Below are 18,282 nucleotides of genomic sequence, written 5' to 3' on the forward strand. Positions count from 1 at the left end.
GTCAGTTTTGGAATATTAGAAAAAATAGGAAAATAAGAAACCACGAGGAAGGGAACCGAGGTGGGCACTATACACCAGGACGCGCCTGCCCTTCCTGGGGCACCCTGGTGGGTTGTGCCCCCCTCGGGAACCTTCCCGACTCCGTTTTGCTTCCGTTTGCTTGTTTCCCAATATAAAAAAATCTTTATATACCCCCCGAACGTATTGACCACCGTATGACGGAGAAATCCTCTGTTCTTGTTTCTTGCTGTTTTTTGCTCAAATCTAGATCGCCATGGCTCCACCAAGTTCCTCCAAGGACAAGTTCTTCGAGAAGGTCATCAACCCGTACTTGTCCGAGGTGATGAAGCACCCTCAAGCCATTGAGATGCGTGAGGGGGTGCTCCACATCCGGGATGTTCAGGGGCCCAAGAGGACGTGGAGCGTGGAGGCCAAGCTCGAGGCGTCGGAACAAGACATCTTCAAGTGCCAGGGGATGATGGAGCATGGACTCAGTGCCAATCACTCCATGATCATGGAATTCATCTGTGATAACATGGTGAATGGCCAGTCCATGAAGGCCATTGTCTTCACCTTCAATGAGCAAATCAATTTTCTGCGAAGCCAAGTCTATGATCTCCAAAATCAAGTCTTTGAATATGAGGCAAGATTTGAAGGTATGAGTTTAGCTATCGATTGCAGGACCTGGGAGACTCGTGCATCCACTTTTGATGGTGAGCCGCTGCCCTGGAAGTCGGAGGATAAGCTCGCTACTACCTCATCACCACCACCATCACCATCTTCCCCACCAAAGGAGACTTGAGTAACGGGTATGGGCACCCCCCTTGGCTTTTGCCAAGCTTGGGTGAGATGGCCCGGTATCGTATCACCACCACTTTTATTGCCTTTGTCTATCTTAGTTCGATCAGTTATCTTATGATTTAGTTGAATAAAAGTTAGCATGATCTATTTTCGAGTGTTAGTTTCGTGATCTATCTATCACTACAAAAAAAGACACATCCGTGACATTCTGGGCCGAACGAAAAATAATTATGTCATACTTATGACACTTCTATGACGATAATTGTGACAAAACCCGGTATCATCATAGATGTGGTGAGCTCCTACTTCTATGACAGAAAATCATGACAAAAAATGGGCTTTTCGTCCTGGGCAGGCCGGAGACGCAGCTGCATGACATTCTTTGGGCCGTCCATGACGGAAAAAACCGTGGTAGAAGCGAGGGCGAGGAAAATATTGGGGAGTTCCGGTTACGGTGGCTGGTCGGGGGCCGTGCGATGCGCGTTTCTCTCGTACGTACACGTGTGTGTTCGAGGGGTTGCGCTCTAACTGAACCCGAGCGAGGCGTTGGGCTCTAACTGAACCCGAGCGATTGCACTGCAGGCTACGCGTTACTGAACCTGAGCGATCGATCGATGGCTGTTAACTGAACTCGATCGAGCGATCCTTCGCTACTACTGCTAACTTAAGCCGATCGATGCTGCCTCTGGATGAACAGTGAGCTTTGTTGGGGGTTTGGATGAACAGTTCCCGGTGGGGTTGGATGAACAGGAACCCGTGGTAGTAGAGGCCGTTGCCGCTGGATGAATAGTACCCGATCGATCGAGCCGGTGGATGAACAGGACCCCGTGGAGGGCTGGTTGAACAGTAGTCGGTGGAGGGCTGGTTGAACAGTAGCCGGTGGAGGGCTGGATGAACAGTAGCCCCGTGGAGGGGTGGTTGAACAGGACCCCGTGGAGAGGGCTGGTTGAACAGTAGCCGGTGGAGGAGCGCGCGGTGGAGGCTGGATGAACAGGAGCCCGTGGATGAACAGTAGCAGGTGGAGGCTGGAGGAGGTCGACGGTGGATGAACAGTAGCCCGTGGAGGCTGGAGGAGGTCGACGGTGGAGATGAACAGTATCCCGTGGAGTCCCGTTTTGCGGTACGCCACACCCCTCCCAATGAACAGGACCCCTGTTTCGACCGTAGCGCTCCAACACAAGTCCGTTAACTCCGTTTTGCGGTACGCCACACCCTTCCCGATCAACAGGACCCTGTTTCGACCGTAGAAGGTCTGTTTCCTTCGTTTTGCGATACGCCAGACCCCTCCCGATGAACAGGATCCCCTTTCCACCGTGGCCGGTCGAACACAAGGTCGTTTCCTCCGTTCTGCGGTACGCCAGGCCTCGTTTCCATCGGCTGTTCCGTCCAAGCCGGTTGGCTCCTGATGAACAGCACACATTCCGTTGCCTCCCGATGAACACGACGCATTCCGTTGCCTCCCCATGAACACGACGACGATGCAGTTTCTCAGTTCTGACCCAGCCACACCCATGTACATGCTACGTGCGCGCCTCTAGTACCACACGTACGCGCCTCTACTACCACACGTGCCCTTCCTTACACGGCCACGGTTCATCGCTGCAGCCTGCAAACAGACCGATCGACCAGTATGTACGTACACGTTCGCGACCAGAATGACAACGCTACATACGCTTCGACTGGGTGGGTTCCGACTGTCAGGCACTTCCTTGCATGCGAAGATGTAGCTGGTGGGTCCTAGCAGTCAGGGGGGCGAATCATTTTTTGCCCGTAATATGGACGCACTTCCTTGCGTGCGAAGATGTAGCTGCTGGGTCCCATCAGTCAGGGGGAAACGTTTTTTTCATGAAATAAGGTGGCCCGTCCGGTGTGTCCCTGCTGTCAGGTGGAGGAATGATTATTTTGTGCGTAATAAGTTTCCTTGCTGTGGCCATGGACCCAGCTGTCAGCCTCTCCATGTACAGTACTCTTCCAATGGAAGTCGTTCGTTGACCACATTGACCACGCCGCGCCGAGAGCACCAGGGCGGTGGATGACAGCGAGGCCTAGGAAGGGGACAACGCGGAGCCGGTGAAGACACGGCAGTGGATGCCCACGCGGAGGGGAGTACGTGGGTTGACTGCTTCGGCTGCGGTGTGAGGCTGCCATCGCCGGAGAATTACAGGAGGTGTGGGTGAGTATAGAGGGATGGCATGGCCAGCGGTGGCAGCACAGCCGGACACGGGAGGCAGGAGCAGGCGGCACGGACGACGCTAATTTGGGCGGCTGGAGCAAGAAGACCAGAGGTTGAAGAAGCACTACGGCCGTTGGATGGACATAGTACGGTCATTAGAGCTAGAATCGTTTATAATGACTACGTTGACAAAGCCCTTGGTACGCGTCAACTTAGTAGGCCCACAGGTCAGCCTCCAAAACGGTGCGCCCCAGATGTCAGGGGGAGGAATCATTTATTGGGCGGCTGAAGCTAGAATATCCGAGACTGAAGAAGAAGCACGACATCCGTTGGATGGACATCCAACGGCCACTGCTGCTAGAACCGTGTGTTGACTATAAGTTGACAAAGCCTTGCATACGCGTCAACTTACTTTTTATTAGGGGACGCGTCAACTTAGTAGGCCCACAATTGTGTGGCAGAGAACTTATATCCCATTTCCGATTAGTAAGAATGTACAACCCATTTTTGAATTCTAATTGAATTTACTACAACCCATTTACAGTTTGTTAAAAGTACAGCCCATTTTCTAGCAAGGACAATGATTAATAATTTCAACCAACCGTTCAAAACAGAATTCAAAAAAAATTCCCACATTTTGATGGGATACAAAAAAATTTATCCCGAAATTTCTAGTCAGATTAAATACAATTTCAATATAAATTTGGATTACGTAAAAATCCAACGAAACATTGCGCGCGCAACAATTAATGAAATTAAAATTTTCAAATTTGAAAAATAATATTTTATAAACTAATTACATTTTGGTGCATTTTTTATAGTTACTGCCCAGTTTTTATAATTACATCCCATTTAATATTTATTAAAGCCCATTTTCCTGTTAAGCCTAATGCATCCCTCCTAGGAAAGATTTGCTGCCCAGTTGGGCGGAGAATAAGAAGTTGACCTTGCCTGGGTATTCCTAAAAAAAAGTATAGCTGGGCTAGCCATTTTCAGCTTGAAAAAAAATTAATATCTGGGCTGGATATCTGGCCTGGGCTAGACGGGCCACAGCCCACCCAGTTAATACCGTGCTCTCCTCTGAACAACAACGAAAACATCGCTCACGAAAAACTCTGCAGTGCTCACACCTCAAAAACACAAATACTACTCGAGCTGCTTGGTCCCAGCTGTCGGCCGTTCCTTGTTCAATTCTCTTGTTTATTGACTACATAGGTTGACAATGGTGTGGGACCGTGATGTCAGGAAACCAAGAGGAAGCGAAAAAAATATAGAGGCACTTGCCTACGTACGGCTATGGCCCTAGTGGGTCCCTACTGTCATCCAGTAAAAATAAAGTCATCTCCTGAATGCTCATGTTCGTTGACCATGTTGGCAATGCTCGGCGCCACGATGTGTGCAACAACTTGAAGGACGACGGAGAGGGCCTCGCGGGCCCTACGGATGGTCTGATACAGCATCCACTGCTCATTCAGGAAGCCAGGATCGTCGGACACCTATGAGCACCTTCGAGAGACTAAGACGGCATGAAATGGTAAGGCCGCGCTTGGGAGCTCTGGTTTATTTCACACCTGTATCAAGATACAAGTGTAATTTACTCGTCATCAGAAAAAACGCGTAAAATACAGGCGTAGTGAAACTGAGGGCCCGAGGTCGGTAAGTAAAACCGGCGGGTTACGCGTGTAATTTGAGAGACCAGTGTATATTTTACTAGTCGAAATCGACCAACCAAGCGCTTCGCCCGAGACCATCTGCTTTTATTTACAAGCGTCAGTTTTACAAGCGGTTTTGGTTGGAAAACGACGATCCAATCATGGCCTAAGATGATGAGTTTGTTGGAAGATCATATGGTTTCACCTCTAACCTACCCGAGTTGTCGTATAGGCTATGAATGAAACATAAGACAATGAACTTCTTAAGGACAGAAACAACAGAAGAGGATGATCTTCTTAACATGCAAATCACGGGCATTAGATCAACATGCAAAACAATATGAAGCATTATTCTCACGAGGCACGGTGAACAGCTCATGATGCCGCATGCCACAGCATTCCAAGCTCAACTTTGCAATCAAACTCACAAGGCCTGGCATTACATAGAAAACATTTAGAACAAACTCTTAAAATACCTTACATAAGTCAACATTCATGTGACTATGCATCTCAGGAGAGTAAATATTTACTTCTAAACTGAAGACAAGAAAAGGAAAAAAACGATCGACGTTGCTCACAGCAAAGGGCGTCCCACTCAAAAATATCAAATGAATGTCTTCTGGCTAACATCAATGAGCAAAAATTGACAAGGTTTTCCAATTCCAATATATTAAACTAATGTCTTCTTGCTAACATCAATGATTAAACTTTGACAAGCTTTTCCCATTCAAAATATGTAATGCCTATGATTGTGGAACGGGCAGGGTTTGTCATCTGATAGTCCGGTGGCTCAAGGTGACGACAAATGATTAGAGAACCATTCGATGTATTGTGCATGATGAAGTATTATGGAGGACACGAACCATCTGAACATTTTGTGCAGTTCCACTAAAATCAAGCTGAACATCCCTATGGATTTCGTATTTATATGCTGCTAGAAAACAAAGACACATCAGCACACACATGAATATTGGCCCCAGTGTCAACCCACCAATCAGTGGACTAACAAACTGAAAGTACGGTAAACAGATTACCATACCCAGGTGCCCCATCATTGTTGCTTAGAGTGACATTGACAGACTTGGAGTCCTGTCCTGGCTTCTTGGTACTTGTTTGGGCACTTGTTTGCCCAGTGTTCCTCCGAATCACAAGTAAAGCAGACATCTCTCTTTTTGTCTTTCTTCTTACCCTCTTAATGGCCAACGCTGGCAGCACCATTCAAACATATAGTCCAGTGGCTCAAGGTGATGATGAATGATTAGAGAACCATTCGATGTATTGTGCATGATGAAGTATTATGGAGGACACAAACCTTCTGGACATTTTGTGCGGTTCCACTAAAATCAAGCCGAGCATCCCTGTGGATATCGTATTTATATGCTGCAAGAAAAAACTAAGACACAACAGCACACACATGAATATTGGCCCTAGTGTCAACCCACCAATCGGTGGACTAACAAACTGAAAGTACGGTAAACAGATTACCTAGAATGACATTGACAGATTTGGAGTCCTGTCCTGGCTTCTTCTACTTGTTTGGGCACTTTTTGCCCAGTGCACTACACGTGTTGTAGAGTTTCCTATGCTCTCTGCAGACTAGTCATGTCACCAGCGTCTACTAATACTCTGTAAAGCTTCTCGATCATTCCTTGTGTAATGTAGCACAAACAGTGACTGCTTATTTTTGCAAAGTGGTAAGACCAACTGGGCCCACTAATGCAGCAGTTTGCCTTAGACACATTGTCTCCTTTTGTGCAGTTCAACTAAAATCAAAGTCGGAATAAAACCGAGATTTAATTTTGATATCCCTGTAAGCAACAATAGGTATAAGGGAAACAATTACTAAGAAATAACGGTTGATGACTTGTACTCCCAGAAGAAAAACATCTACTGATCTACCTTATCTTAATGGGAAACAAAGCAGGAGAGTAGCAATTCTCAATCAGTGTGATTCATTCATATTAAGTGAGACATTATCTTAACAATGCCTTGTTTCAACATGTATAAAGAACAACAAAGCAGAAAAGTATCATTCCTAAAACAATGCGACTGATTCATTTTAATAGAGACATTATCTTAACAATACCTTGGTTAAACATGTAGAAAGAACTACAAAGCAGGATAGTACCATTTGTAAAACACTGTAACAGATATATAATAACAGAGACATTATCTGAACAATACATTTCTTAAACATGTACTCCGGCCAATCCCTAACAGAAATGGTACTCCCGCCGATCCCTAACAAGTGTTGCAGTTTTGAACTAAGATTCAGTAGTTAATTCCGAGGAAAGTAGGTACTGACCTTTCAAGACCAATATTTGAAACAACTCCTGAGGAAGATAAAAAAGAGATCTCAACACATATATGGAAATCCGGTCTCATTTTGTGCAGTTCCACTAAAATTAAGCGAAGCAAAATGTCGCAATAGCAACAAGTTGAAAAGATATCCCTGTATTAACAGAGGCAAAAAAGGAATCAATTACTGGCCAATAAAGGAGGATGAAACACGCGGCCACAAAAATGGTAATCCCGCCAATCCCTAACAAGTGTTGCAGTTTTGAACTAAGATTCAGTAGTTAATTCTGAGAGTGGCATTGCCTAATTTTACCAGCGGCATTAGATTAACAAAAAACATAAAAAGTTCCAGGGGAGAGTGGGCGCAACAACAACATGTGCTTCCATCTACTTATAAAGGGGGTGATGCTGAGTTCGTTGTAACAAAGCAACAAGCATCATGTCTGGGTTGGACCCATTTTTGTTCACTACTTAATGGGAAAAGACAGCAATACAATAGCTTCAATTCAACATTTATTTAAAACAGTACCAATACAAGTAGCACAACATCTCAAAACACACTGCATGATCATGTGGATGAAGGCAAGTACCAACCTGTCATGATACACACAAGATCACCTACGAATCTGCCAACACGAATAGGAAATCCAATCTCGTTTTGTGCAGTTGCACTGAAATCAAGCAAAGTCGTCGGTGTGACATTTAAGTTTGCTATAGCAACAAGTTGAATAGATATCCCTGATTTAACAGAGGCAAAAAAGGAAACAATTACTTCCAATAAAGGAGGATGAAACATGCGGCCACAAAAAGAAGCATCTACCTTATCTTGAGGGAAAACAAAATATAGGACAGTAGCATTTCTAAAACGGTTGCATTGATTCATATTAACAGAGAAATTCTCTTAAAACAGTTCAGTAGTTAATTATGAGAGTGGCATTTCTTAATTTTACCATCAGCATTAGATTAAGAAAAAGCATAAACAGTTCCATGGGAGAGTGGGCGCAACAATACCATGTGCTTCCATCTACTTATAAAGGGGGTGATGCAGAGTTTTTTGTAACAAAGCAACAAGCATCATGTCTAGGTTGGTACCATTTTTGTTCACTACTTAATGGGAAAAGAGAGCAATACAATAGCTTCAATTCAACATTTATTTAAAATAGTACCCACAAGATCACCTATGAATCTGCCAACACGAATAGGAAATCCAATCTCGTTTTGTGCAGTTGCACTGAAATCAAGCAAAGTCGCTGGTGTGACGTTTAAGTTTGCTAGACAACAAGTTGAATAGATATCGTTGTTTTAATAGAGCCAAAAAAGGAAACAATTACTGGCCAATAAAGGAGGATGAAGCAAACGGCGACAAAAAGATGCATCTAACTTATCTTGATGGAAAACAAAGTAGGACAGTAGCATTTCTAAAACGGTTGCATTGATTCATATTAACAGAGGCATTCTCTTAAAACAACATTCATTAAGAATGTAATTTACTTTTAACAGTGGCATTGCTTCAATTTTCCAGCAGCATTCTTAGATTAACAACAGCAAAATAGTTGTATGGGACATGGGACATGCCAGCACCATGTGCGCCCACACGTATAAATGGGTGATGCAGAGTATGTAGCCAAGCAGCATATCTGCGTTGGTCCCATATTTGTTCTGTTTGAAACTTTTTCCTATGTGAGGGTAGCAAATCTAGTCCTGCACAAACTACCCGACACCCTAATTTCTTTCCCTTTTCAACAAAGAGATTGGTTCCTTACAGATGTGTGTACTCAGTTACCCCCTTTTCCCCTTTTCGACCAACAAAGCGGCTGGATAGCTAGTCTATACTACTTTCCCACCCTCCTTTCCTCATTGAACCACGTCCTAGATTCATGCTCCACCCCGCCGCACCCTTCTTTCCTCTTTGAACCAAGACCTAGATTCGACTACAGAATCAAAAAAGATCCGCATGCAGCTAGAGCAGTGACGGTTTCAAAGAAACTTATACCTTAGGGTCGTCGGGATGTGGCAAGGCGTGCGGCGGGAGGCCGGATCTGTCCACACTACGCACAATAGCGAGGAAGACGGAGTTGGTGGCCCTCCCGCACAGGCGTTGGGTGAAAGAGAAAAGCGCAGCCGGCAATGGATTGCCTCCCTCGCCGAAGGCGATAGAGTGAACAATGCACCTCCCCCCTTCCCGGTGCAACGGGATCTGGACGCCTCCTTCGCCAGCTGTGAGGGGGGTGAGAGAGACAGAGGCCACAACGCAGTCTTGTTTAGATCTGGTGAAGAGGGTGAGAGACTGTGAATATAGCAAACCCTAACAAAGGAACGCTGAGCCTTCAGCGTGTATATATATGTAGTACGGTGAGAGGGTGGAGAGTGCAAACCCTAGCGAACAAGCGCGGAGGCTCCAACTTATATAGTGTACTACATATATACTATATTATGGACTGAGCTCCGGTGCCTTACCTGCACCTGCGTTTGGCTGTATGACAGGTGGGCCGCCACATTTTGGGCCCACCTGTCATACACCCAAAGGCACGTGCACTAAGTCAATGAAGCTGCGTCCATATAGTACTCGTGTATACTACTAATATATAGCGGAGTGGTTTTCTTACTCTCTCCATAACAATCATTTTAAATTGTGTAAGTACGAAACAAAACTCTTTATTTAGGGGCTGTTTGGTTCTAGGCCTAGGAATGCCACATTTTGCCACACTTGCCTAAGGTTAGTTCTTCAAAATGAGAGCCACAAGTTGGCAAGCCTAAGCGAATCTTGCCACACTTTTTGAGTGTATGTCATGTGGGGCCCTAGTTTGGCAAAAAGTATATTTCCTAAGGTAAGGCTTGAACCAAACACCCGCCTAAGTTGGTCAAAGTTGCCTAACCTTAGATGTGGCAACATGTGGCAACCATAGTCACAAATCAAACAGCCCCTTAACGTACCAGTGAAGAAAACTACTACTTCCGATGAACTAACGATCCACGCGTCCTGGTCGCACTTCATGTCCTTCACGTGCGGTACACTACCCTCCCTTAAGTGAACAACCACACATGCGCCAAATTATTGGAAACGTGTGAGATTGTGTACAAATAAAATTTTTAATTTCAATTATCGGAAAGGTTTGAGAGTACGTACAGTTTTCCCTCTCTCAATAATTATGGTTTGTTGTGTTCGGCCTAAACTTGGTCAAACATTACAAAGTTTGACGTCAGTCAAATCTAATATGCAGAGTAAATAAAAATGGAGGGCTACTACGTCCATCCGGGTTTTTAGTCCACGCCATTTTTTTAATCAAAGTTAATAACTGGACAAATAAAATTAGAGGGGAGCTGAAGACAAAGTTGTGAGAAGGCTTACAATCAATATAAAACTTATGCTCCTAGTACCAACGTCGATACTTCTTCGAGGAAACATTTGGTTCATAGCCAATTGTGTGATAAAATTGCACCAACGTGAAAGACGACTGTGTCTCCAACACAACCAAGGTGAACTGATGAAGGATATCATCTCTGTGGGTAATAAGCAAAGAGCACTGATGGAAGACAGCTTGTTTGTCGTGGAAAATCGATCAGCTTCACCAGCCGACGCAACCATGAGGTGCAATGTAACGCCCCAAGACCGACGCTCCAGTCGCCTTCCATATTTTTCGTTATCGTTGTGTGTTTTATTTGTTTGTTGCATTCATCATCGCATCACCCGCATTGCATCGGCACTAGTTGTTGTCATTGTTTTTAAAACTTGCATTCGTTCGTAGTTGCCGCGTTCCCCCCTTGTCTTCGTTGACCGTTCCGAGACCAACCGTGTTTTCGGTTCCCTCTTGTCAAACCAACTAACCTCTCTCGTCAGCCCGCGATACCCTCCCGCGCGTCCGAAAGTTGTCCCGTACCTGACCCGGTTTGTTGTTACCGTTGGATTCGGATCATCCCCAAACATCTATAAAACATCTCCGTTTTCTTAATTGGACGCTCTAGCCTACTTATTCTCGACCGCCCGATTATGATCGAACGGACCAAATATCCCCTAACCTAAATTCTTCTGCTATATATATTAGTCTAACCCGATACCAAATCCCTAATTTCTAGGGATCCTCCTCGCCGCCGCCACCCGTGTCCATTCCCTCCTCCTTCCTCGGGATCTCACCCACCTACGTCCATCGTTTTCTCCAATGGCCCAACCAGCGCCCGAGCCAACTGCCCATCGCCACCGCAGCCTCCGACCACCTCCGTTAGGCCAGACCACGCCTCCCCTTATTTCTCCTTCCTCCATCTGTTTTTCTCCCTCACGCAGTTCTCTCCCTCTCTCTGAACCTTCACATGAGCCATGGCCGAAGCTTCAAGCGCTGCCCGTCTCGTCTCCTACCTCGTCGTCCAGTTACCGCGTCGCCGTCCAGGACCCTGCTGGCCTCCCCTTCTTCTACTGCGCGACGAGGACGACGCATCCAGCGAGCACCCGCTCGTCCCAGCCGCGTCCCTCGGAAGGTCGCCGCCGTCGCCACGGAGCTTCCCCGGCCTCTCCTGCGCTCCGACCCAGGCCCCCGGCGGCCTTGCCGTCATCGTCGCTTAGGTGAGCAGCCGTTCCACCGCGACCTTGCCTCTGCCTCCTCCTCTCCACGTCCTAACCACTGGCCATGTTTTTCCCCCCACAGGAGCTCGTCCGTTTCCCAAGGGCTCCACCGACCGCGCCCTTCAACGGAGTCCACGTCGTCCGGCTCGTCCCACCTCCCGCAGGCCTCCCTGTCGCTTGCCGGAGCCCAGCGTCGCCGTGTCGACCTCACCCCTGCCTTTTGCCTCGCCTCTACTTCGAGCGACAGAACACCGCCCCCTGCGTTGACCACGCCCTGCCTCTCGCTTTGATCTGCCTGCGAGGCCCAGCGCCAAGGCCCAGCCCCGCCGCCCAAAGCCGGCCTCTTCTGCTTTCGACTGGGCCGAGCCCTTGGTGAGCGCCCAGCCGCCCCCTGTTGCGGCCCAGTTCTTGTTTTTTTCAGTCTCTGCGATTTAGCTATTATCCAAGAGCTGCAGTTTTTACAGAAAAACTCTCAAACATCATGCATATAATAACTCTTTAACCGTGCATCGGATTAAAATGATTTAAACATGTAAAATGCTTAGAATTTTGTCTAGTTTCATAATATGCTGCTTTCATCCATGTTAAAATGTTTAAATTTGCTGTTTGCTTTAATTTTGCTAAATGCCAAGTTAAAATGATTTATTCCATAACTAAATAACCGTAGCTCGGATTTAAATAAACTTTATATGTAAATGGGGTAAAAAATGCCTAGTTTAACATGGTGCACTTTATTTTGCTGTTTAACAACATTAAAATTGTGTTTCGGGCAGAACAGTACCAATTCCAAAATATGCATATGAGGATTTTCCGGAATTGTTATTTGTTGTTCCGGCCTCATTTAAACTTGCCTAAATAGTTAGTTTACTTATGATTCACCTTTTGTCATGTTTAACAACATTTAATATTGTTGGGTACATAACCGAGAGAACTAAACAATTGATGTGGTGTTTCGTCAATATGCAACTCGTTGCATATTGAGCTCCACTTAACTTGTAGTTTTGTTTGTGCACTTTGCCATGCCATGCCTCTTTAAACCGGACATGCATCATACTTGATTGTGCATCATGCCATGTGTATGTGGTGGTTGTTTACTAAGTTGTTTGTTTCTTTCCGGTTTGCTTCTCTCGTTAGCTTCGGTTTCGTTCCGGAGTTGTGAGGATTCGTTCGACTACGTCCGTTTGGCTTCTTCATGGATTCAATCTTCTTCCTTGCGGGATCTCAGGCAAGATGACCATACCCTCAAAATCACTTCTATCTTTGCTTTGCTAGTTGTTCGTTCTATTGCCATGCTGCGCTACCTACCACTTGCTATATCCTGCCTCCCATATTGCCATGTCAAGCCTCTAACCCACCTTTCCTAGCAAACCGTTGTTTGGCTATGTTACCACTTTTGCTCAGCTCCTCTTATAGCGTTGCTAGTTGCTGGTGAAGATGAAGTTTGCTCCATGTTGGATCATGTTTATGTTGGGATATCACAATATCTCTTATTTAATTAATGCATCTATATACTTGGTAAAGGGTGGAAGGCTCGGCCTTATGCCTGGTGTTTTTTCCACTCTTGCCGCCCTAGTTTCCGTCATACCGGTGTTATGTTCCTTGATTTTGCGTTCCTTACGCGGTTGGGTGATTTATGGGACCCCCTTGACAGTTCGCTTTGAATAAAACTCCTCCAGCAAGGCCCAACCTTGGTTTTAACATTTGCCACCTAAGCCTTTTTCCCTTGGGTTCTGCAGACTCAAGGGTCATCTTTATTTTAGACCCCCCCCGGGCCAGTGCTCCTTCGAGTGTTGGTCCGAACCGAGCTGCTTGCGGGGCCACCTTGGGGAAACTTGAGGGCTGGTTTTACTCGTAGCTAGACTCATCCGGTGTTGCCCTGAGAATGAGATATGTGCAGCTCCTATCGGGATTTGTCGGCACACCGGGCGGCTTTGCTGGTCTTGTTTTACCATTGTCGAAATGTCTTGTAAACCGGGATTCCGAGACTGATCGGGTCTTCCCGGGAGAAGGAATATCCTTCGTTGACCGTGAGAGCTTATAATGGGCTAAGTTGGGACACCCCTGCAGGGTATTATCTTTCGAAAGCCGTGCCCGCGGTTATGTGGTAGATGGGAATTTGTTAATATCCGGTTGTAGAGAACTTGACACTTGACTTAATTAAAATACATCAACCGCGTGTGTAGCTGTGATGGTCTCTTTTCGGCAGAGTCCGGGAAGTGAACACGGTTTGGGTTATGTATGAACGTAAGTAGTTTCAAGATCACTTCTTGATCATTGCTAGCTTCACGACCGTTTCGGTTCTTCTCTTCTCGCTCTTATTTGCGTATGTTAGCCACCATATATGCTTAGTCGCTGCTGCAACCTCACCACCTTACCCTTTCCTACCCATAAGCTTAAATAGTCTTGATCTTGCGGGTGTGAGATTGCTGAGTCCTCGTGACTCACAGATTCTACCAAAACAGTTGCAGGTGCCGACGATACCAGTGCAGTTGATGCCACCGAGCTCAAATGGGAGTTCGATGAGGACCGTGGTCGTTACTATGTTTCATTTCCTGATGATCAGTAGTGGAGCTCAGTTGGGACGATCGGGGATCTAGCATTTGGGGTTATCTTCTTTTCATTTGGATTTGACCGTAGTCGGTCTATGTGTGTATCTTGAATGATGTATGTTTAATTTATGTATTGTGTGAAGTGGCGATTGTAAGCCAACTCTTTATCCCATTCTTGTTCATTACATGGGATTGTGTGAAGATGACCCTTCTTGCGACAAAACCTACAATGCGGTTATGCCTCTAAGTCGTGCCTCGACACGTGGGAGATATAGCCACATCGTGGGTGTTACAAGTTGGTAATTAGAGCCATCCCGACTTAGGAGCCCCCTGCTTGATCGAATCGCTGACGTTGTTGAGTCTAGAAAAAAATGTTTTGAGTATTAGGATTATATATATCAGAGAGTAGGATTCTTTTTACTCCCCAGTCCCTTCGTCGCTCTGGTGAGGTCTTCTGACGTAGAAGTTTTGACTTTTCTCTCCTCAAATTTCACTAAAAAAAATTTAGGATCACGCGGGTATCTTGGAATCATTCCGATGGTTTTGTGACGAGAACATTGTTCTTGGTGCCTCCTGACATTTAGGGGTTGTGGCAGTGTCCCGGGGAGTTGAGCTCCGAGGTGTTGTCGTCACAATTTTATCGTTGCAGTTCTGGAATACCTGAGTTTCGCCGACATCAAAAATCTCTTTTATGCAGTTGTTAGTGAGATCACCTCGACGCCACCCAGTACTGGGGCGGGAGTTCGGGAGTATTGCCATAACTCGTATAACGTATGCTTTTCGAAGGTTGAGGTAAATGATTTCCGAAGGTTTCTTGGCTATGTGTTGAAGGATGGATACAGCTGGATCTAGGTATTGTTAGTTTGGGTGAGATATTTTGTGTCCCCTGTATCCCCAACACCAGATTGATAACCAGAAAGTTTTGGGAGTTTATAAGTGGGAATTCAAGTAGCTCTTAGATTATCTTTCCAACAGACACATGATACGATATGGGATCTATCATATGTTTGTTTCCGGCTTATTCTGCGAGCCAATCCTTTGTTTTGTTTTAAGTTGTGGTATTCGAGTTGCTTCATTGTCAGGTGTTGATTCCCTACCTTTTCTAAGTGGTGTTCTCATATTTCTATGTGGTTGCTAATCCTTTCGATCATTGAGGTTGTCATATTAATTCTTTCCAACCGGTGTGCTTCTCTTCAAGTGGATCTGATCATTTTCAACATCCGCAAGATCACCTCTCAGTTTTTCTCAATGTTGTTTGTTTCATCCGTCCCAAATTGTCTTTGTTTTCCCGCCGTCCCACCCTTTTCTTCAAGGACTCAGATTTCTTAATCAAGTATCCTTTTTATTGATGTGAAGTCTCTTCATTCTTCTCTTTCAATGTTCTTATCCGGTGATTTCCCATGAAGATACTAACGGAGCTTCAAGTTTATCATTCTTCGTTCCCTTTTCTTCTCCGGTGAATTCAATTCAAGCTTTCAGTGATGATCATATTCCTTTCCTCATTTCAAATGTTTTCTCATGCCGGTGCACCTGTTAATCATCCACCTCTCGCTTTTCATGTGTTCCGGAGTGTTGAAGATATCTCAGGAGATTTGTGTTTTCATTCAAGATCCGTTCAAGCTATTTCGAGGTTGTTATCTCATTCAAGCCATTTAATTCTACCGGTGCAATCTTTCTTTTAATCATTCAACGGTGTATCTTTTGAGTGGGCCCTAACCCACAGGTCTTTTTCCAGGATCTTACCTGACTCTTCTAATTTTTCTGGAGTTATTCTCAAATTCATTTCAAAGTTTGACGTAAGAATGAATTTTCATCAGTCATATGTCTTTCTCCAAGATCTTTCAAATTCTTTCATCGTTGGTTCATCATTTCTATTATCCATTGTTCCGGAGTGTCTCAATAATTTTGGTGGTATTTCTCGTCGTCATTCTTGGATTTTGAAGACCGAAGAAGAGTTCCTCTTAAATCCTTACCCGTTCTTCCAAAGATTCATAGTTCTAGCTTATGCCATCCTCTCATAATTATTTTCGATTGTGAGAATTCCTTTCACCCATCCGGGGCAATTCATGAGTCTTTTCAGTTTGATTCTCCGAAGGCCATCATTTCAGAAGAGTTATTCGTTCTCAACATTCAGCTCTCGTTCTCCAAATCTTACCGGTACAACATTCAAATATCCTCTAATCTGCTCATGATATCTTCGTTTCACTTGTATCTAAATTCTTTCAAGTATCTTTGTTCATTTTCTAATTCTTCCCGGTGTTTCTTTATCTTTTCTTTGTTCATTTTCAATTCTTACGGTGGTTTGTTCAAGAGTTCTCTTCCTTCGTTATCATATAAATTTATTCGTTGTTTCAATCCTACCGGTGGTGTGATGAAGACTTTTCTCAAGTTTGCGCTATATCTATCTTAATCCTTTCTACGAGAATAAGTAGTATGCCAAATCCGTTGCTTGTCATCAATTTAAATTGGTGAAGGATATGCATAACATAATTCTTATTTTTGTTTCATCCAAGTGGTCTAATTTCTTCTTTCCAGAGTTGTTCATCAAGTCACATTTCTCGGTTCGAGTTGCTTCATCTTTCTTTTCCGAAATTCCAAGTTTTCGGCATTATCTCATCGCGAAGCTCCATCTAAATCATTGCAAGGCTTCACCTTGTGTTTTCAACTTTTCTTTCTTTTTATCATCCTTTATTCCGGAGTTCTTCATGGAGGCTCTACATGGTGGTTCGTCAAGGGTACCTTTCATTCTTCAAGTGTTCTTCAAGAATTCTCTCGAAGCTAAGATCCGCCAAGCTATACTCTAAAATAAACATGGTGCTCAACACATGTTTGTCTTGAGGAGTTCAAGCATTCTTCATCTCGCATTCCGAAGTGCAATTCTTTCTAGCTTATCTTTTGAGGTGGTGCTATGTCATTCTGGATAATTTCCCTTCGGGTTCATGATTCACAAAGTTTTCAAGAGTGACATATTTAAATCCATCATTTTATCTTCGTTCAAGAGATCTTTTCAACCAATCAATCTTTTTGTTGGAGTTGTATTGGGTTATATTTCACCTAAAGCCTTCCCTAAGGATTGTTGCTATTTGTGGTGCTTATCAATGATCCAAGTTTTCTCCTATCCTCTTGGTGAAAGAAGTTTTTCATCTCGTTGGTGTTATCAATTATATTAGTTGTTTCCGTAGTGGCAGAATTTCGCCTCTATCTTGAGAAGTTTTCCATAAGCCCACTACAAGCATATTCATTTCGTTGTTGAATTTTCCAACAACTCCGTTCTAACCTTCTTGGAAAGGTGCTTTCCAAGCTCTTTTGTGGCAGAAATTGGCATTTCCTTCTCCATTCTTTTATTCCAATGATCCATCTTCTATTCCTCCTTCCGGAGGCAATGTGAAAGTAGCTCTCTTCATCCCATCTTCTCGTTTTGTCAAGATCATGTTCTCTTCCTTGCTTACATCCATTTAACCGGAGTGCTACTCGAATTCTTTTATTCTCATTCCTTTCCTAGCTAATTTTAACCGGAGTGGTTTCAATTCCTTCTTGTCCATTTTGCTCGTCATTCATAGTTTCGCAAGCTCCAAGGTTCACATGGTGTTCCTTGTTTCTCTTTTCTACCGGAGTCTTCTCAATTTTGTTCAACTCTGTTGTGTTCTTCTTTCAAGTTTTCAACCTCTAAAAGTTCTTTGGTTTCACTCGTTTGTCAAAGAAGCAAGTTGTTTTACCTGTTCCTCTTCCGTTTATCTCCGGTGCGATCCTAGATCTCGGGACGAGATCCTCTTGTACTGGTGGAGTGTTGTAACGCCCCAAGACCGACGCTCCAGTCGCCTTCCATATTTTTCGTTATCGTTGTGTGTTTTATTTGTTTGTTGCATTCATCATCGCATCATCCGCATTGCATCGGCACTCGTTGTCGTCATTGTTTTTAAAACTTGCATTCGTTCGTAGTTGCCGCGTTCCCCCCTTGTCTTCGTTGAGCGTTCCGAGACCAACCGTGTTTTCGGTTCCCTCTTGTCAAACCAACTAACCTCTCTCGTCAGCCCGCGATCCCCTCCCGCGCGTCCGAAAGTTGTCCCGTACCCGACCCGGTTTGTTGTTACCGTTGGATTCGGATCATCCCCAAACATCTATAGAACATCTCTGTTTTCTTAATTGGACGCTCTAGCCTACTTATTCTCGACCGCCCGATTACGATCGGACGGACCAAATATCCCCTAACCTAAATTCTTCTGCTATATATATTAGTCTAACCCGAGACCAAAT

The 18,282-nt window shown here is 44.8% G+C and overlaps 1 protein-coding gene across 1 annotated transcript; it reads left to right on the forward strand.

The window, feature by feature from the left end:
* Positions 1-274: 274 nt before the first annotated feature.
* On the forward strand, positions 275-919 carry LOC109759317 (uncharacterized). The gene is made up of 2 exons (XM_020318137.1): positions 275-656; positions 900-919. Exons 1-2 carry the CDS (start codon positions 275-277, stop codon positions 917-919), a joined length of 402 nt encoding a protein of 133 aa, XP_020173726.1.
* Positions 920-18,282: the final 17,363 nt, after the last annotated feature.

This window comes from Aegilops tauschii, chromosome 2 (assembly GCF_002575655.3).
Source record: "Aegilops tauschii subsp. strangulata cultivar AL8/78 chromosome 2, Aet v6.0, whole genome shotgun sequence".
In the NCBI taxonomy this organism is placed as follows: domain Eukaryota; kingdom Viridiplantae; phylum Streptophyta; class Magnoliopsida; order Poales; family Poaceae; genus Aegilops; species Aegilops tauschii.

What these genes read in the sequence shown, in the direction of transcription:
- LOC109759317 (XM_020318137.1), top strand. Translation starts at nt 275, where the DNA reads ATGGCTCCACCAAGTTCCTCCAAGGACAAGTTCTTCGAGAAGGTCATC. An exon ending in ATATGAGGCAAGATTTGAAG is followed by an intron (nt 657 to 899) that starts GTATGAGTTTAG and finishes TGTCTATCTTAG; the next exon opens with TTCGATCAGTTATCTTATGA.